Source organism: Diabrotica undecimpunctata, chromosome 4 (assembly GCF_040954645.1).
Source record: "Diabrotica undecimpunctata isolate CICGRU chromosome 4, icDiaUnde3, whole genome shotgun sequence".
Classification (NCBI taxonomy): Eukaryota; Metazoa; Arthropoda; class Insecta; order Coleoptera; family Chrysomelidae; genus Diabrotica; species Diabrotica undecimpunctata.
This window is the reverse complement of record NC_092806.1, coordinates 15,473,267-15,491,989: the sequence shown is the minus strand read 5'-3', so window position 1 is coordinate 15,491,989 and position 18,723 is coordinate 15,473,267. Positions and strand designations below refer to the sequence as shown.

General features: G+C 33.3%; 2 protein-coding genes across 5 annotated transcripts in view; both read left to right on the top strand.

The window, feature by feature from the left end:
• Nucleotides 1-18,723, top strand: part of LOC140439223 (band 3 anion transport protein-like) — a 453,371-nt gene that overhangs the window by 94,837 nt on the left and 339,811 nt on the right. For 2 of the 4 annotated variants that reach the window (XM_072528998.1, XM_072529003.1), the window contains exon 2: nt 1,967-2,051. The exons of 1 other annotated variant lie outside the window; for it this stretch is intronic. The gene's annotated coding sequence lies outside the window, so the exon portion shown is untranslated. Of the gene's footprint in view, nt 1-1,966; nt 2,052-6,980; nt 7,056-18,723 lie in introns of those variants that run through there. One more of the 4 variants, XM_072529001.1, reaches the window with a different exon arrangement.
• On the top strand, nt 2,917-3,801 carry LOC140438571 (uncharacterized). The gene is made up of 2 exons (XM_072528234.1): nt 2,917-3,030; nt 3,233-3,801. Exons 1-2 carry the CDS (start codon nt 3,000-3,002, stop codon nt 3,799-3,801), a joined length of 600 nt encoding a protein of 199 aa, XP_072384335.1. The 5' UTR covers nt 2,917-2,999.

Genomic DNA, 18,723 nt, shown 5'->3' with positions numbered 1-18,723 from the left:
AGTCTTCGGGAGCTTCAATACTAAAATTACAGAAGGTGTGAATTTACTCTATGATGGCATGCTGCTGTCCAAGTTAATATACAAATTGTGGGTTGAATATTATTTTGAGAAAAGTTATTATAATCTACCAAACAGCAGCTTTTCAAAACACTTCATTGGACGTAGACTAATAAATCTATCCGATTTATTGTGTTCCATAGGCCCGCCTGGTTACTAAATTACGATTCTTCTTCTTAGAGAGCCTGTCCATTCCGAACGTTGGCGATCATTCTGGCTATGATTTTGTTGGTTGCTATACTGAATAGCTGTGCTATACGGAATAGCCATACCATGCTCCTAGGTTAATAAGCCAGGATATTCTTCTTGGTCCTGAGGCCTTCAATTTTACCTTGCAAAATTCATTTAAGTAGCTCAGATCTGCCTTAATTTCTCATTCTTTGCCCCAAGTACTGCAGCTTACCGCCCTTCACGATGTTGACCAAATCCGCGGTTGTTTTCATCCTCCGTAGTACTTCTTCATTAGTGACTTTGTCTCTCCATGGTATCTTCAGGATCCTTCTGTATAATCATAGCTCAAAAGTCTAAAGTTTTGATAGAGTTTCTGCCTCCAATGTCCACGTTTCTACTCCTTATTTAACCTTATTTTTATTTCTAAGGTGAAGTCATGGCTCTTGAACACAGAGCTCATAGTCAAGAATACACTTTTTGCCTTTCCGGTGCGACATTAATTTTCTAGGGTATTGTCCTGCGACTCTTTTAGAGCCTCGTCAAAAATGTGCTCCGAGTACAGATTGAATATCAGTGGTGAAATTATGCTCCCCTCTCGCACTCCCCTTAAGATTTTGACTTGATCTGTATATTCTCTCTGACACAAAGCAATTCCTACATCTCTTTCTAATGGGTCTGGTTTATCGCCCACGTAACCTTCTCATTGGTCACTTAGGGTTAATCAACCTGGCAAATTAGAAAAAAAAAACGCAAGGACTGGTTTGCGACAGTTTTCTCTGTCGCATTGGGGGAACGCGACTGTATTGCAGCAATCAGTCTATTTGTATTATATGTCTATGCTCCCGCAGAATCCTAACCTAACCTAATACTGACACGTTTTATGTCTTCCTATCCCTATACGGTAGACAACCATAGATACACTTACACTACATTAACTATATCAAGATTGTTGGAGGCTATGATATTTCTACGAGATGATCGTCAAGGGCTTCGGCTTTTTGGGTTGCTCTCGACCTAACACCCATTATCTAATTAAATAGGAAGGTTGAGTAACTCAAGTTCTTGATATTCCGTCGAAAAGTTGAAAATGGCGGAGATATTGAGCAAAAATCGTTGTCCTTTTTCATTTACAAATTCAAGATAGCGGCTAACGCATCGGTTGGATTCAGTCGCGATTTTAAATCTACACTACTATTGACCTCCCTAAAGGTTAGAGTAATAAAATTTGGGGTAGCTAGCCATGCAAGGTTAGGGTTTTTTCGGCTAACCCGACTTGACGTAAACATGGTTTTGTGTCAAATCGGTACGGAAGTGAGGATATGCGCTGGATCTTACTAGCTGTGGCTACAGTACTTTTCTTTTATTTGGGGTTTGAAAGTTTAAAATATTGCCCTCAGATAAAAAATTGGCCGGGATATAAAAATGAGAAACTGTAATAATTGAAAAAAAAAATGATAATAAAACAATGAAACTGCAATTTAATTTTTATAATACTCATTATACAGAAAATATAGTTATTAGTCGTGGTATTTAATTACAGATTTAATCTTCCCATAATTCGTACATATTTCCGGTCGGTATCTCTATTCTTGTTGGTCTGGTTATCACATCTGAACGGATTTACAGTGTGACCTCCCAAACTGATATTATTTTCTATAGTACGCCTATTTTAATTAAGTTTAAATTTAAATAAATGACATCTGTATGTAATTTTAAGTAATAGATTTTTTTGTTTTAGAAAAATAACGCCACATATTTTCGTTTTTGGACAGAGTGGACTTACAACGGTTTCAGTTCTAAAGTGTTTTTGAGCATCTATAAAGGTAAGATATTTAGCATTGTTTCGTAGAGTGATTTCGTCGAAATCTATATAAATATTTTTATATAATCAAAAAATTAATAAAAATGAATTATCGCGGATATCTAAATTATATTTTATTGTTGCAATTGGTCATTCTGTATATTTATACGTTAACAAATGACGAAGCACTGAATTTTTATTAATTTATTTACAGGAGAGGGAAAAACAAAACTTTTTTGGACTCTCTTTTTCTATACATAGACTTAATGAATAGGCTTTCTTCAAACTGACGTAGCTACGCACATGTGAATCTCCCAAATACCCCAGTCTATCTGTGACAAAATCATTTTACTATAAATCTTATAGAGATTTTTAAAGGTTTTGAAGGTAAACCTAAAAGGTTTATGATCTATGAGAGATAGCTGATGACAAATCTTTGAAGTGGTACAGCCGATTTTGTTGTTTTTTAACCTTCATCGGACTGCCGGGGTCTATTTTGACCCCAGATCACAATTTTTGGCTGTTACTTTATAGATCTTAATTTTTAATCGGGAGTCTTCCATCTGTCTGTAGTTTATATATTGTGTTAATAAAAAATTATGCCTACCAGAACATTTAAAGGTTAGATTAAATTTAAACTTCAATTTTTTAGTCTGAGGTCTCCTAATACTTCCCCGCCTTTTTTGTCGTCATATAAAATGAATTCTAATAAAGTTGTAATAATGTGGGAGTCCCATAGATTTTACGGATTAGTACCGACCATGAGTGTACTATCGTTTTATCCTCCTGAGACCTGATGTCCAATTAAATGGACATTTACGTTTTATATATTTTTTTGGAAAGAACTAAATTTACAGCGCCGAGTCCCACGGTCCATCGTAGTGTATATACACGTGACCCTGACAACAGCGCGCCGTATTACTGTGACCACATTATAACTTAGTTAACCTGTTAATCTCAAGTGACAAAAATGGCGGGCAGTTATAGAAAAACAATTGATGGTAAGTAGCTAATTTTATTAGATTATTAACCTAAATGTTGCTTAGTCTAATAACTTAGGATATTATAAATGCATTCATGCGATGTAGTTGTCTTATCAAACCATTTTTAAATTGTTTTTTATCTAAAACGGGGTTGTCCTTTTTTATGGACGTCAGGTCCTTAGGCATACATAAAATATTATATTAGACTTTTTTGTTTCAGCTGTGTTTGGTAATAAAAAATATTTAAGACCCGAAGTTGACATTGAAAGACTTCTTGAATGCCTGGAAAATTCAGATATAGACGTTTCAGATTCTGAAAACTCTGATGACGGCTTTGATCCAAATGAAGAATCGTATCAGCCTCAGCAATCAGATTCGGCCCAACATACAGATGATGAACAAGATACAGAAATGCCACCCGAAGATGAATTAGATAACGTGCCACTCAGTGAACGAAAAAAAAAGGAGAACCGAAATACATGGAAAAAAATGGGTGTTTTTGTCCCTCAGCATATAGACTTTACTGGAATTGTCGATACAGTCTACGAGAGGCAAAATTGGAAAGTTGAAAACTATGGCGGTATGTATTTTGATGATTCAGATTTTGAGAATATTTGTAATTGTACAAATATTAAATTTTTGCAAGAAAAAGGAAAACCTTTGAACGTTACTCTAACGGAGGTGAAAAAATTTTTTGGAATATCTATTCTAATGTCCTGTCTGAATTATCACAAATTAGAATGTTTTGGGCTAAGACAACAAAAGTCAACAGCATTGCACAAGCCATGACTCGTGATAGATATTTTCAAATCAGGAGCAACTTAAAAGTAGTTATTGACGCTGATGTGCCTCAAGATCAAAGAAATGCTGACAAATTATTTAAGATCCGGCCTTTAGGGGACAGAATACGAAGAGGTTGCTTGACACTTCCAAGATACAATGAGGTTGCTGTGGACGAACAAATGATACCTTTTACGGGCGTGTGTAACATGAAACAATTTGTTCGAGGTAAACCTAACCCAGAAGGATTAAAAAATTTTGTCTGTGCCACTCCCAAAGGATTAATATTAGACTTCGATATTTATCAAGGGAAAAATACATTTCTGCAGAATGATGATGATGTTAAGAAGTTAGGTGTTGGTCCATCCGCAGTTATTAAGTTATCTACAACGTTATTAGAAGGAACACATGTGTTCATCGATAGATATTTCACCACCTTACCTTTACTTGAGTACATGTTAAACAAAAATATTTTTTTAACTGGTACAATAATGAGATCCAGAATACCCAAAGCAGTTCATGTAACATCGGATAAGGTGATGACTCGATTGGGTCGTAGTTCATCTTAGCAGGATGTAAGAGCTGATGGAAAAATTAACATAGTCCAATGGTATGATATGAAATCAGTTATGCTAGCGTCAACTGCATTGCAAATAGAACCTTCAGATGAATGTAAGCTGTGGTCAAAAAAGGACTCCCGATATATTGAGGTACCTAGACCAAACATTGTTAAAAAGTATAATGAATGCATGGGGGGAATAGATTTAATTGACAGGATGATAAGTTATTATAGAATGGGAGCTAGAAGTAAAAAATGGACAGTCAAAACCATTTTTCACTTATTTGATCTTGCGATTGCCAATTCTTGGATTCAATACAGAGATGACCATAAGCAACTTGGTGATGCTAATAAAACCGTTATGAAGTTCCTGGAATTTAAAATAGCTGTTTCCGAGTTGCTCCTTAAAGACAACATTTCTGAAAATTCTGATATTGGGAACACTTCAACATTAGTAACTAGAAACAGTTCCAATCCTAGACCATCACTTCAAACTTCTACTAAAAGAAAGATACAACACATTCCTGCAATGGCATCCGAGTTAAAAAATTCAGTTAGATGCAAGCTTCCAGGTTGCAAGGGTAAAACAAAAGTTTATTGTGAATCATGTGACATATTTTTATGTTTAACGGGAAATAACAATTGCTTTAAACAGTTTCATTTATAATAATTTTGTATTGATGCGATCCTGATGTCCTTTTGAATGGACATAATTTTTTTCATATTTAACAACAAAATAAAAATTTAGAAAAATTTACATGTGTTTTTATAATCAACATCATACGAATTTTACTATTTAATCAAAAAAAAAACAAAAAGAATCAGCTCAGGTCTCAGGAGGTTATGTAAGGGTTTTACATCTTTAAATGGGGAATTCCCCTAGCTGCGATAAAATTTAACGAAATAATATAAATATATTGAGTTCCAATGTCAGTTGGTTTCTTGTTGTATAGCGCATAAAATTCTGAACATGAGTTACTGTTTTATTTATATCTCTCCGAAAGCAACTGAGTGAAGATGAACTTTTACGTTTTGTTAAAAGTGATGATCCAGACCTTGATATCGATGAGGATACAGCAAGTGATTTAGAAGATGAAGACAATGTAACAGAGGTAGAAGAAGAAAATGACCTTATTATTGATTAAAGCATAGAGCAAAATGAACCAACAGTTACTGACTCCGAAGGCTTATCGGTATATTATCTAAAGATGGAACTGACTGGTCAAGGTTGCCAAAAACCACAAAAGTGAAACGCGCTAAGGCCAATATTCGTAGACATGCTCTAGGACTTACAAATTACAGTGATGATATATCGAGTATCAAAAAAGCTTTCCTTCTGTTTTTTGCAGACGAAATTCTAAACATAACGTTAATTTGTTTAACTTTGTTTTTTGCATAATGACATGTAATATAACTACTTGAAATGATGAAAATTAATGAGTTATTGAACTTCTTGAAGTTTTTATAGCTGAATACATGTCATAGTTTTTTTATTCTCACGCGAAATCAAACTTTTTGTGCATTTTTAGAAAATTTATTAATTATTTTCAAAAAATTGACTATTGAAGCTATTTTTGCATTAATTAAACAACAAATCAACAAAAATAGCTTAACAAACCTCATTTTAAAGGATTTTCTATGTCTTTTCTGTAAAATTGTGTCACTTTCCATATAATTTATAGGTTTTCACCTTTAGTATTTAAAATCAAGTAGCAATCTTATATTCTTTATACGTAAAAAATGACGTTTAATATTTTGCGTATGTTTTGTATTGCATATTGTTATTAAAATACCAAATTTATCAAATGCAGTTGTTAGATACCTGTATCAATGAGTGTCATGGGAAATAGTTAGTTACCTGGTCTATATATTATGTATCATAGATCATAACCATAGTGACATTCCAGGAGAAGATAAAACGTTGATATAATCTAGCAAAGATCGCTATGGAGAAGATCGCCAAAATATGGAAAGGCAATCAGAACTGAGAAAGATAGACGCTGACATTTTCTGCTGGATAGAAATGTGGCGAACTCACCAAAGAACAAATAGTTCTATTATAAGAGAACTAATGATCAGTAAGTGATTGTCAGGCAAAGTTAAAATGCAATAATTAAAATATTTTGGACTATATATTCAAAAATAAAACCGAAGACTACGAGGAAGATCTACAATAAGATGGATTGATCAGATCGCAGGAAGTTGCAAAAGACCGATGCACGATGTAACAGAAATTACCAGACAGACATGGAGACAGATATCACGACGACCACTACACTTCCTCCAAAGGACCACTACACATCCAGAAATTTATTAGTTATTATCTAAATTAGTTCCAGAAAAAAATAAATCTATGTATAAAAATATTCCTAGGCTTTTCCGGTGTACACGTCGATATTTAGAAGATTTTTCTGTGAATATTGTATTCATTATATTATAATTCAATTCCCGCAATTTTGGTTGCAGTATTTTGATATCTTCTCGTACAAAAATTCCCAGTTGTATTAATTATCATAATTCATCCGTATCGTGCCAAATGAATAATGATTTCTAGATACTGAATAATTAATATATTAACACGCTTTTGATAATGGGGTTTTTTAACCTAGTAGTAACACATCGTCGAGTGAGACTGAAGTTGTAGAATAAATTGCGGTTTTAGTTTTTGTTATTACTAGATAGAGAAATACTTTAGTAAAAATAGGTAAGACTGTTTTACTATTTATTTACCGTGTTTATTTAAATTACGTAAGGATATTTATATATCTAAAATAAAACACGTGTAGTATGTATCCAAGTACTATAACCATAAACTCTCTAAAAAAAATGATTTTAACCCTTTAACAGGCAACTTTTTTGGCGAAACAAAAAGGTAGATGTACTGAAGGTCATTTTGAATTACTTCCATAATGTAATCTGTCAAAAAACAGTGGTAAACCGTATTACCAGTGTTTGTTTGCAACAAAAAAATTCTTAAATTTCACTGGTATTGCCATTACAAATAAAATACAATGTATATGCGAAAGAAATTATTTATTTTTAGACATTTACAGTTAATGATGATATGGTATAAAGCATTCAATACACAATGCCACTTTACATTTTGAACATATGACTGAAGTTCTTTTTTGCCGTACCACTTTGCTACACTGAGCACAACGCCGTGACGTAGTTCTCGTCGCCAAATGTCCTATGTTGTCCGTTGCTGCCACTACAGTGGAGGTCCCATTTTTTTCCTGGCAGAAAACTCTTCTATCAATTCGTCGGCCAACTTGCTTCGAAATTGAAAGTGGCTGAGGGGCTTTTTTCTCTCTTTCTTTATTTTTAATGCATAAAGGATGTAGGAATTAACCACACTTGTCTCAATCATATAATAAAAGAGCGTCATCCACCACCTACGGCTCTTCCAACCTATGTTCTAGAAGGCCATTCTTTAATCAAACCTATCCACACCCCCATATTTTTGTTATAGTCAAATATAGACATCGGGAAAACAACATTCTCTTTGATACCTTTTGTATTGGTCGGAAGAACGTGTCGTTTATCGCCACCATTGTAAAAGTTGCTATATGCTGTAACAAGTTTACTACTTCTGTATTTCCATTTCACAACAGATAAGTCACCACATATTGCGAAATCAGACTCACTCATCGCTCATTTTTTGTCTTCAAGAAGTTCACCCTTCGGGAAGTGCTTTCTGTTCTGCCTCATTGTCCCGCATCCAAACAGACCTCTGTCCAGAAGTTTTTTCATTAGGGGAATTGTCGTAAAAAAATTATCAAAGTATAAACAGAAGGCTCTATTCTGTAGTGCCTCTGAATCCTCTGATAATTCAATTACAACTCTTTCTCCTAATGTATGCTCCAGATTTATCGCTGTTTATCTTCATACTGTAAGTCTGTATACGCTTGAGGGAATGAAGGTACTTTTGACCAATTTACAAAGTCTTCTTGATCTTCCTGTGGCGGTAAGCGCTCTCATCAGTGTCCGATTCCAAAATAGAACGTTGTAGTGGTCTAGTGTTTCTGGCTGATAGGCAACATCAGTCACAGAGGCATCGGAGTCATAAGGATCATCCGTCAATTCCTCTTCCAAAACTGACGGTCTGGCAGATTCCTGAGATGTCTATGGCTGAGGTTGGTTGATCAGTGATACTATTCTTAGACGTTTTGGAGGACACAATTGAGCCGTTGGCGTATTGAAAGAAGAATCGACACTTACAGCAGGTGACGAAATAGAAGAGCGCGTTTGCGTTCCTGTTGATGAAAAGTCAACTTGCTCAAAATCATCTGCATCGGAGTCTCCACCAACATTGGAATTTTCCGCCTTGTCTTCTGTTACCTTTAATAACTCGCGTAATAGTTCTTCTTCCGAGAGAGGCTGTTTCTGTAGCAATATTCTCGGTAGTTCATCTATAAATAAATTTTTGTATACAGGGTGGTCCTTAAGTAATTGTACAAAAAAAAACAGTAGATTTTACACTTTAAAATATTACGATTTAAGCCAAATTGCTTTAATAAAATGTTGATATTAAGAAAGATACAGGGTGTTAAAGTGCAAAATTAAAATTTTATTTTTCGCTATAAGTTTCATGTTTGTAAACATTTATATATTAAAATTTACAATTGGGTACTTTTAAATATGAGAAATTATAATTTGATGCACACTTTGATGTAACTGATAGAGGGCGCCACTTATGCCACATATGTGGTATAAATTTGCACTTAACTTTTTTGCTCTTTAAGTTACCTGTATTTGGGATAAAAAATATTAAAGATACATTATTTTAACAAAAAAAAGGTATACTTGTGAATAACTTCAAAACTCAACAGTTTTCGAGGTAATCGCATTTTAAAAATCAGCTGCATAATTCTGATCTAAGGCAATTACTCCAGGCAACGAAGAAAAAATAGACACAAACATTAATACTTCTGAATTTTGGTATAAAATACCTTTAACTAAAGTTGACAGTTAACAAAATATTAAATAAAATAAATATATCAGCAGGATAATTAAGATTTGACAAAATAACAGAATAATAGGATTTTACATCAAACATTTTTACGTTTTATGTTAAATTAAAGTCATAATCAAAACAGTTTGTTTACAAACCAAATTAAGAAATAGTTAAACTAAATAACATAACTTTTTGTCAAAGTAAGTGTCCGATATGTCCACCATTTTCTTTAATTCATTTGTCAATATATTCCATAAAAGATCGTCTCATATTAAATAGCATCATTGGTTCTAAAGAAACTGCTGCAGTATTTATTTTTTCCTATAGTTGGTTGCGAATCTTTATGGAATTCTTATGGACACGTTGTTTTAATGCGTCCCATAGTCCAAAATCAAGCGGATTAAATTCGGGGCTACGTGGTGGCTATAATGTATAATGGATGAATATATTATTTTGGATACATATCCAAATCTTATGCTATATTATGGAACGACATCTTATTTGTCGCAGAAGTTAAATAATGTATTAAACTGTGATGTATCTCGTTCATTGGTTACTTATATACACACGGAATAACCTATCGATGACATTACTTATTTATATCATTAGGTTACAGCTTACGAGTAACTATAATTTCATCTCGAATAAATGGACTATTATGATTTACTAATGAACTAATATTATGCTGAACTAAATTGCCTGTGTGTTTACTATATTTATAACAATATCGGTTATTAGAACAACGATGATGTTTTTGTAAAAATGCTGAGTCTTTCAGGTTAGATTTGTAGCAAAAGTATTATGAAACAGGACACATATGTGTTATTCAATACCTGTGCTCTAGTTTCTATTTGTCCTAATAAATGTCCTAATAAAAAATAATAAAAATGGGTAAAAAATTTACGTAATGAACAATAAGTATTCTTTTCGGATTTTTTATGAATTAAATAATTATATCAATATCTCACCACATTGCCAAGGAATATGACTACCACGACCAATCCAACGTTCAGAAAAGTTGTATTTAAGTATGTTCTAACTGCCTTCTCTCTAGAATGTGGTGGTGTACCATCTTGCATAAATCACATATTTTGGGTTTTTAGCATTTTACAATAGAGAAAAAGTAATAAGACGCCATTATAGAAACTTAAGAAGCGATAGCAAAGGGAAATTGTAAACATGATGACGGCCAACGTCTGAACACGGACACGGCACCTAAAGAAGAAGATGAAATATCTTTTATCCAATAAGACATTTAGCAACCATAACAAAGCATTTTGTGATGTTACATTATCATTTTTGAGTTGTTTTAATAAGAATAAACTATGAAATATGCTTATCTACAGGTATTCAGTGCTTTACCGCACAAATATCAAACTAAGAATTACTGTGCAGCTGACTTATAAAATCTTATAAAATGCATTTATCTCGAAAACGGTTAAATTTTCAGGTTACTAACAAGTATACCTTTTCTTTCTAAAAATAATGTATCTTTAATATTTTTTAACACAACTACAGCTAACTTAAAGAGCAAAAAAGTTAAGCGCAAATTTATGCCACACATGTGGCATATGTGGCGCCCTCTATTAGTTACATTAAAGTAAGTATAAAATTATAATTTATCCTACTCAAAAGCATCCAACTGTAAATTTTTGTCCAAAAATATTTACAAACGTGAAAGTTATAGCGAAAAATAAAATTTTAAATTTCCACTTTAACACCCTGTATCTTTCTTAATATCAATATTTTATTAAAGCAAGTTAGCTTAAATCGTAATATTTTAAAGTGCAGAATTTATGGTTTCTGTTTGTACAATTACTTAAGAACCACCCTGTATAATTAATATTGGCATGTAATGTAGCAAAAACCTGTTACAATTTATCCATTAACATTTTGCATGAATTATTTAAGCATGTACCACTATTTAGAAAATAAGTAAAATAACAAATATTTCCTTCGCGCAAAATTAAAAAGGTTTAAAAATACATTTTTTACCAAGAATTATGTTTGAACAATCATTTTATGAAATATTGGCGTATAATGTAGCAAAAAACTGTTATAATTTATTCATTAAAATTTTTCATAAAATATTTAAGCATATTCCGCCACTGACAAAATAAGTAATTGTTAGGAAAAGATAGTTCAAAAGAACATGAATAAAGTTTACCTGGACCATAACATGAGTATAGCCAATCTCTAAATAGAGTCAGCAAAATCAGAAAAAAAAGTTAGAGCGAATTAACAACAAGACTTGCACAAGTGTAAGGCTCAGGCGATGCAACAATTATTTAATAGCGAAACAGCCTGGTCCCAAATTGATAAGAAGACGTGTGCTATATCGTTTGACTTGCAGCAAGCGTTACCGATTACCAAATTGACCACTGGATGTATTACTCTAGGAATCCATGATTGTATAGAAGATGCTGGTCGTATGTTTGTCTGTATGGAAAACGTTGCAAAACGAGGAAGTGATGAAATTGCATCAATACTCATAAAATTTCTAGTTCAAAGATGGGTAAAGTCTACATTTTGTTTTCTTCACGGATAATTGCCCCGGGCAAAACAAAAACTGGCTTATAATATCTTTATGGTTCCAGCTAGTGAAAGAACAACAGTGTAAGTCTATTACACACTCACCTTCCCTCTGACAGGAATTTTGCTCTTATACAAAAATGATATAGAAAGTATGCTTCGCTAGTGTACTCTCCTGATGAGTGGCACAAAATTATGGAAGAATCTTATAAAAACGAAGCCCTTCAACTTAACTGTTACGAAGCACGAATATTTCTTTAATGTACTACCACTTTTAGCGAACATTAAAAAAGTACTCGTACTGATGACCAGCAATCTTTGGATTTTTTCAATGTTTTTTCATTTTTATTCAAGACTGATAACAAAAAACGCATTTTACGTTAAGCATTCTATGAATGGTACCTAAAATCCTTACTGTTGTCTAGCAGGGACGTCCAAATGTGCTTTCTGTATCTGCTTTACAACAGAAGTATATTGAGCACATTCGGATTACAAAAAAGGAAGTCGATTATGTGAGATCATTATTACCCTAATACCTTCAGTGTATCATCCCTTCTACAATAGTTTACGTGATGATGTTAGCCCTGATGTTGCTAATGAGGTTGCCGAGATGGTTGATTAAATAAGATTTTGGGTATTTATTACTAATGGAATACTGTAACAAGCCACATTTTTTTTTTTAATAAAGGCTATTTTTTCTCAAATTTCTTCTTCTTACGATGCCTATCCGTTCTGGATGTTGGCGATCAACATGGCTATCCTACCTTTGCTTGCTGCTATTCTGAATAGTCCGGTTGTCGATGTATTAAGCCACTTTCTCAGGTTTTGAAGCCAAGATATTCTTCTTCTCCCTGGTCCTCTCTTTCCAAATACCTTGCCCTGAAGAATGAGTTACAACAAGCCGTATCTCTGTTCATTCCTCATAACATGACCAAGATATTCTAGTTTGCGCTCTTTGATGGTGTTAATAATCTCGCATTCCTTGCCTATTCTACGTAGGACCTCAACATTAGTCACACGATCCACCCATGAAATTCTTAAAATACGTCTGTAACACCACATCTCGAATGCCTCGAGTTTTCTTAAAGAAGCTTCGGAAAGTGTCCAGGCCTCTACTCCGTATAATAACGTAGAAAATACATAGCATCTAATGAGAGAGATTTTGGTAGCAAGTGGTAAATCGTGGCTTCTGAAAAGAGACTTCATCATTATGAACGCCGATCTCGCTTTTCCTATGCGTTGTTTTATTTCACTGGAGTGATCCCATTGGCTGTTAATGTTGGTACCAAGGTATGTGTAGCTGTCCACTCTGTCAATTGGATGTTGGTTAACCAAAAGCTGTGTATTTAATATTTCGCGCTTACTGACTACCATGTACTTTGTTTTCTTCGTATTAAGATCAAGTCCGTGTTCTCTACTTATATCTGATATACGCGACATTATTCTTTGCAAACCGTCCAGACTATCTGCAAAAACTACTGCGTCGTCGGCATATCTAATGTTGTTTAGACGTATTCCGTTGACTAATACGCCTTCTTGTAGTTCGCCTAGCGCTTGCTCGAAGATATATTCAGAGTATGTATTAAATAACACCGGGGACAGAATGCATCCTTGCCTCACTCCTCTATCTATGGAGACTGCCTCTGTCAATTGGTAATCCACTTTAATATTGGCTGTTTGGTTGTAATATAAATTATAGATGATTCTCAAATTTGGAGTCATTTTATTAATATTGTTGTTAACAAAAATAATCGCAAATCACCTTCTCGAATACCCAATGTTTGATTTAGGTATTGCACCATGGCTTTGATAGTTTTGTTGCGTTAAGGTTAATTTTGTTGACCCCTAAGTTCTTTTGTAGCTTGTATTATGGTACATTGTACTTGTACCATATCTCGTTCATATTTTCTTGCTTTATTTACCTCAAACTTTGAAGGAGTAAAATATAAACATAGAAATTTGACCTCAGAAAATAAATACATAATATAAAATAAATTTCTAATCTCACATGTTTCTAAACTAAAATTAAAAAGCGATTATTCTATTTCACTGTATATCTTTTTCGCTTTCATTAACTTTATCAAATAGATACATTTTCATGCAGTGCCGTCTTTGACAAAGGTTAGCTATTACTTTGTCTAATGTATTTTTATTAACAGCAATTTTAAAAAGTGTATACGTCAAAACCACTACAATTACATGATAAAAAACACATAAATAGCTACCAAAACCTTCATCTAATAACCCAATGGATTAATTATCAGAAATCAAGTTTTATATTTTTATGAAGCACGTAATCACCTATCATCCTGGATCTAGTATCATCAATCATTACAATTATTTACTTCTTGACAAGTTAAAACATGTACTCGCAAATTAGCAGTTGATTACTGTTGATCTAAAGACTGCAATTAATATGAAATTAGTCACAATGGATTTCATCAATAATACTTGCCCAGTTATATAAGTCAACAAAACAATGTCGTTATCTGTAAATGTTCAGTTATTCGACTTCCTAACCTGTATACACGTATATTGATATTACTTGACAGCTATTATCAGTGCATACCATTTGCGACTAATTTCATATTGGTTACAGTGATTAGTTCGACAGCAATCACTCATAATATGCGAGTACATGTTTGTTACTTGTCAAGAAGTAAATAACTGTAATGATTAATGGTACAAGATCCTTTTATATCCTGTGAGATTCTGAAAATCTCGTCGTATACATTATCGATTTAGTTATTACGTAAAATATAGACCTCCATCTCTGAAAATTATTAATCAATGAAGTTATTACATAAAAGGCTATGCTATAAAGCAATTTATGTGTTTTGAAGGAAAAGTTAATGAAAGTGAATGACGGACACTCATTTTTAAAATTGACTTTCACAGGATATATAGTGTATCATGTATTTATATTATTTATCGTTTCTGATAATTTTATTTTTGAGAATATTTTAAATGTTATAATTTTTTTTATTTTACGTCACATCGGCTGTATTTTTCCCAGAATTCTAAATGATCATTTTATTTACATATAAAATTAATTTAAGTCAGTGTCAGTATACGTATATCTAAGAATTCATTACACTTGTAAAATTTTCAGTATTTTATACTCCAGTCGTCAGAGATGTAAGTACCAATGAACCTCTAAAAATTATGCTACGAACAAGCTGAATTTTGCTGAAAGTGTCAATTTGCTGTAGTCTTTCCATACATTTATTTACCTCTTCCTTTCACTGATTTCTATCGAATGCTTTTTCTTTCCAATTCTCAATATTACTTTTTTGTATGTCTTCATATGACGCTGTCCTTCCACCTTCTTCTTGGTCTACCTTTTCTTCTTATTTGCATTGGCTTTCGTGATAGTACTATTTTCTGCATTCTTTCCTTTCCCATTCTTTCAATGTGTCCTAAATATCTTATTTTCTGTGCTTTGATTACCGTCGTTACTTTTGGTTCATTATAGGTATAGTTCTACAAGTTCTTTATTATTCCTTCTTCTCCATTGATCTATATATCTATTTTCACCCCTCCATATATTTCTCTTTGCATTTTCTTCTCCAATTTTTCTAAAAGGTCTATTTCTGATTTTTTAAGCACACATGTTTCGCATGCGTATGTAGCTGTAGGTCTGCTAACTCTTTTGTAGATTCTAATTTTTGGTTTTCTTGAGACATATTTGGATTTCATTAATGATCATAATGCTCCATACTTTTTGTTTCCTTTTTTCAGCATCTAATCTTCCCTTCCGCATGTCCCTTTTCAGCTAGCTTTACACTCAGATAAGTAAATTCTGAAGCTCTTTTGATTATGCATATATTTTCTCCTTCTATCTCAAATGTGAAATTGTCTTCTTTTTCTTTATCGGTTTCTCCCATTATTATATATTTTGTGTTTTCATTGTTTATTAGAAGCCCAAATGTTTTTGCCTATCTTATTATATTGTTCATTAATCTTTTTAGTTCTTTTTTATTTGTTATTATTAGTGTTAGATCACCTGCGAATACTATACATTGATGACCAATTTTAAGGATTGTTTCCTGCATATTTATTTTAATTTTTCTGATTATTCCTTCGAGTATCAGATTAAAGTGAGTTGTTGGTAGTGGGTCCCGTTGTTGTTATTCTTCTTTTGTTTTAAAAGTGTTTGATTTATGACCCTTCCATGCTATTTCGTTTATTGTTCTATCCATAGTCATTTTGAGCATCCTGGCGATTTTACTTGGTAGGCCCAACTCTTTCATTAGTTCATATATCTGTCTTTTTACCCTATCACAGGCTTGCTAAAAGTCAACAAAGAGGACATACCTGCTGCTTTATGTTCGTAACACGTAGTCTGTATTTCATTTAGTACAAATATTCGGTCTGTCGTCGACGTATTGGTTCTAAAACCTGCCTGATATTCGCCCAATATCTTTTAAATATTGATTTAGCTTTTTTTTTGTGATTTGTGTTAAGATTTTGTAAACTACTTCTAGTAACGCGATGCCTCTTTAGTTTTAATATCTCATTTTGTCACCTTTTTTTGTGTATTGGGCATATCCTTGCTATGGCACTTTCTTGGTATTTTTTCTGCTTTTCTTATGCTTTTTATCATATCATGTATATCTTTATGTAGCCTTTTCCCTCCTACTTTCATCATTTCCGCCAATATTTCTGTTACCCCTAAGCCTTTATTGTTATTTGGTCCCTTTATTTCGTTTTCTATTTTTTTCTTTGTAGGTATTTCTACTTCTATCTAATCATCTTCATTCATTCATCATTTCATGAATTGATTCACTTTCTTCTTTGTATTTGTTTAAAAATTATGTCAATTTTGAGACCCCAAAAAAGATACAAAAAAATTAACCACTTTCATCCACTGGGAATACAGCGAATGGCTAAAATTACTCTCAAATGACAATATAAAAGAACTCACTGTACTTTTCAATCAAATATATTATGATACCAGTGAAATTTCATCGGACTGGTTAAAATCGATCTTTATTCCTCTACCTAAGAAAGCAAACGTTAAGAAATGTAGCGATTGTAGACTAATTAGTTTAATGAGCCATGCCGTTAAAATACTGTTGCATATTCTTCTAAACCGAATTAACAACAAGTGCGAAGAAATAATTAGTCAAGAGCAGTTCGGGTTCCGGAGATGCCTTGGAACTAGAGAAGCACTATTTTCTATGCAAACACTCCTTCAACGATTTTGGGAGGTAAGAAAATCCGTATATATGTGCTTCATTGATTTTGAAAAGGCATTTGATCGCGTTCAGCATACCAGACTAATTACCGCCTTGCAGAGCACCCAACTAGATGAGAAAGACATCAAACTTATTGCCAAACTTTACTGGAACCAAACAGCCATTATTAATACCAACAACAGAGAATCAAAGCCAATCAGTATTGAACGAGGCGTAAGACAGGGCTGTGTACTGTCTCCCACCCTCTTTAACGTGTATTCTGAGAATCTATTTAGGGAAGCTTTAAAAGATCAAAAAGGAATTATCATAGGAGGAGAAATAATTAACAATATACGGTACGCCGACGATACTTACTGTGATTCTAGCTGAAAACATCGACGATCTGCAGGAGCTAATCAATAGAGTTGACATGGAATGCACAAATTGGGGACTGTCGATAAATATCGATAAAACTAAATACATGGTGACCAGTAAAGTGGATATCGGCGCAACCCAACTGATATTAAACCAACAACCGCTGCAGAGAGTTCAGAGATTCAAATACCTTGGATATTGGATTACAAAAAATCTGGATCCATCCATCCTTCGAAATTCGATGTAGAATTGAACAGGCAAGAAACTCATTTCAAAAATTCAAGCCTCTATTATCCAATAACTCATTAAATTTGGAAAAGTTTACAAGATGTTACGTGTGGTCTGTACTTTTGTATGGATGTGAAACTTGGACTTTAAACACCGATATCATGAATAAAATCGAGGCGTTTGAGATGTGGTTGTATCGAAGGATACTAAAAATTCCATGGATTAGCAGAACCAGAAACGAAGAAGTTCTTCGAAGAATGGGACATCAACGAGCTCTATTAAATATTATTAAGAGGAGTAAACTAGAATATCTTGGACATATAATCAGAGGACCAAATATGAGTTCCTTCGGCTAATTCTCAACGGTAAAATCGAAGGAAAGAAATGGATAGGACGGAAGAAACTCTCTTGGTTGAGGAATTTGCGGCAGTGGACAGGTTTGACAGCGGACCAATTGCTACACGTAGCGCAAGACCGAGATCAGTATAACAATATTATAAGCATGGTAGTCGCCGACGTTCCGTAGGGATATGGCACTCTAAGAAGAAGAATCCACTGGGAGAAAAACCGAAAAACTCGATTTATCAAGAATCTATATGCCGTGCAAAAAAATGTTTCTAATAAAAAATAGATAATTTTAAACAAATATGTTTAGTAGCGCATTTTATGTAGAATAAACCGTTCTCTTAGAAAAACGCTTGAAGCCACTGGCGACTGAATGTCAATTACACGCGTGAAATCAATTTTAAATAAAATTTATAAAAACCCGGTGGTAATTTTTTTTTTGTATTTTTTGAACATAGAGTCCTATCGAAAAAAACCAAAATGCGTTTTAAAGGTAAAAAACACAGCTTTCGTTTTCAATTTTTGTATTTTGCCCAACGGTTATTTCTTTAACACATTTATAAAAATCGACTTTAATTGCGGCAAATTACAAAAATCGCATACGAAAGCAGCAATCTTCACCTTTAAAACAAATTTTGATCTTTGTCGATAGGACACTCTGATCAAAAGATATCGAATTTTTACCGTCCAGGTGATACAAATTTTATTTAAAATTGATTTCGCCCGTGTAACTGACATTCATCATTGCCGGTCGA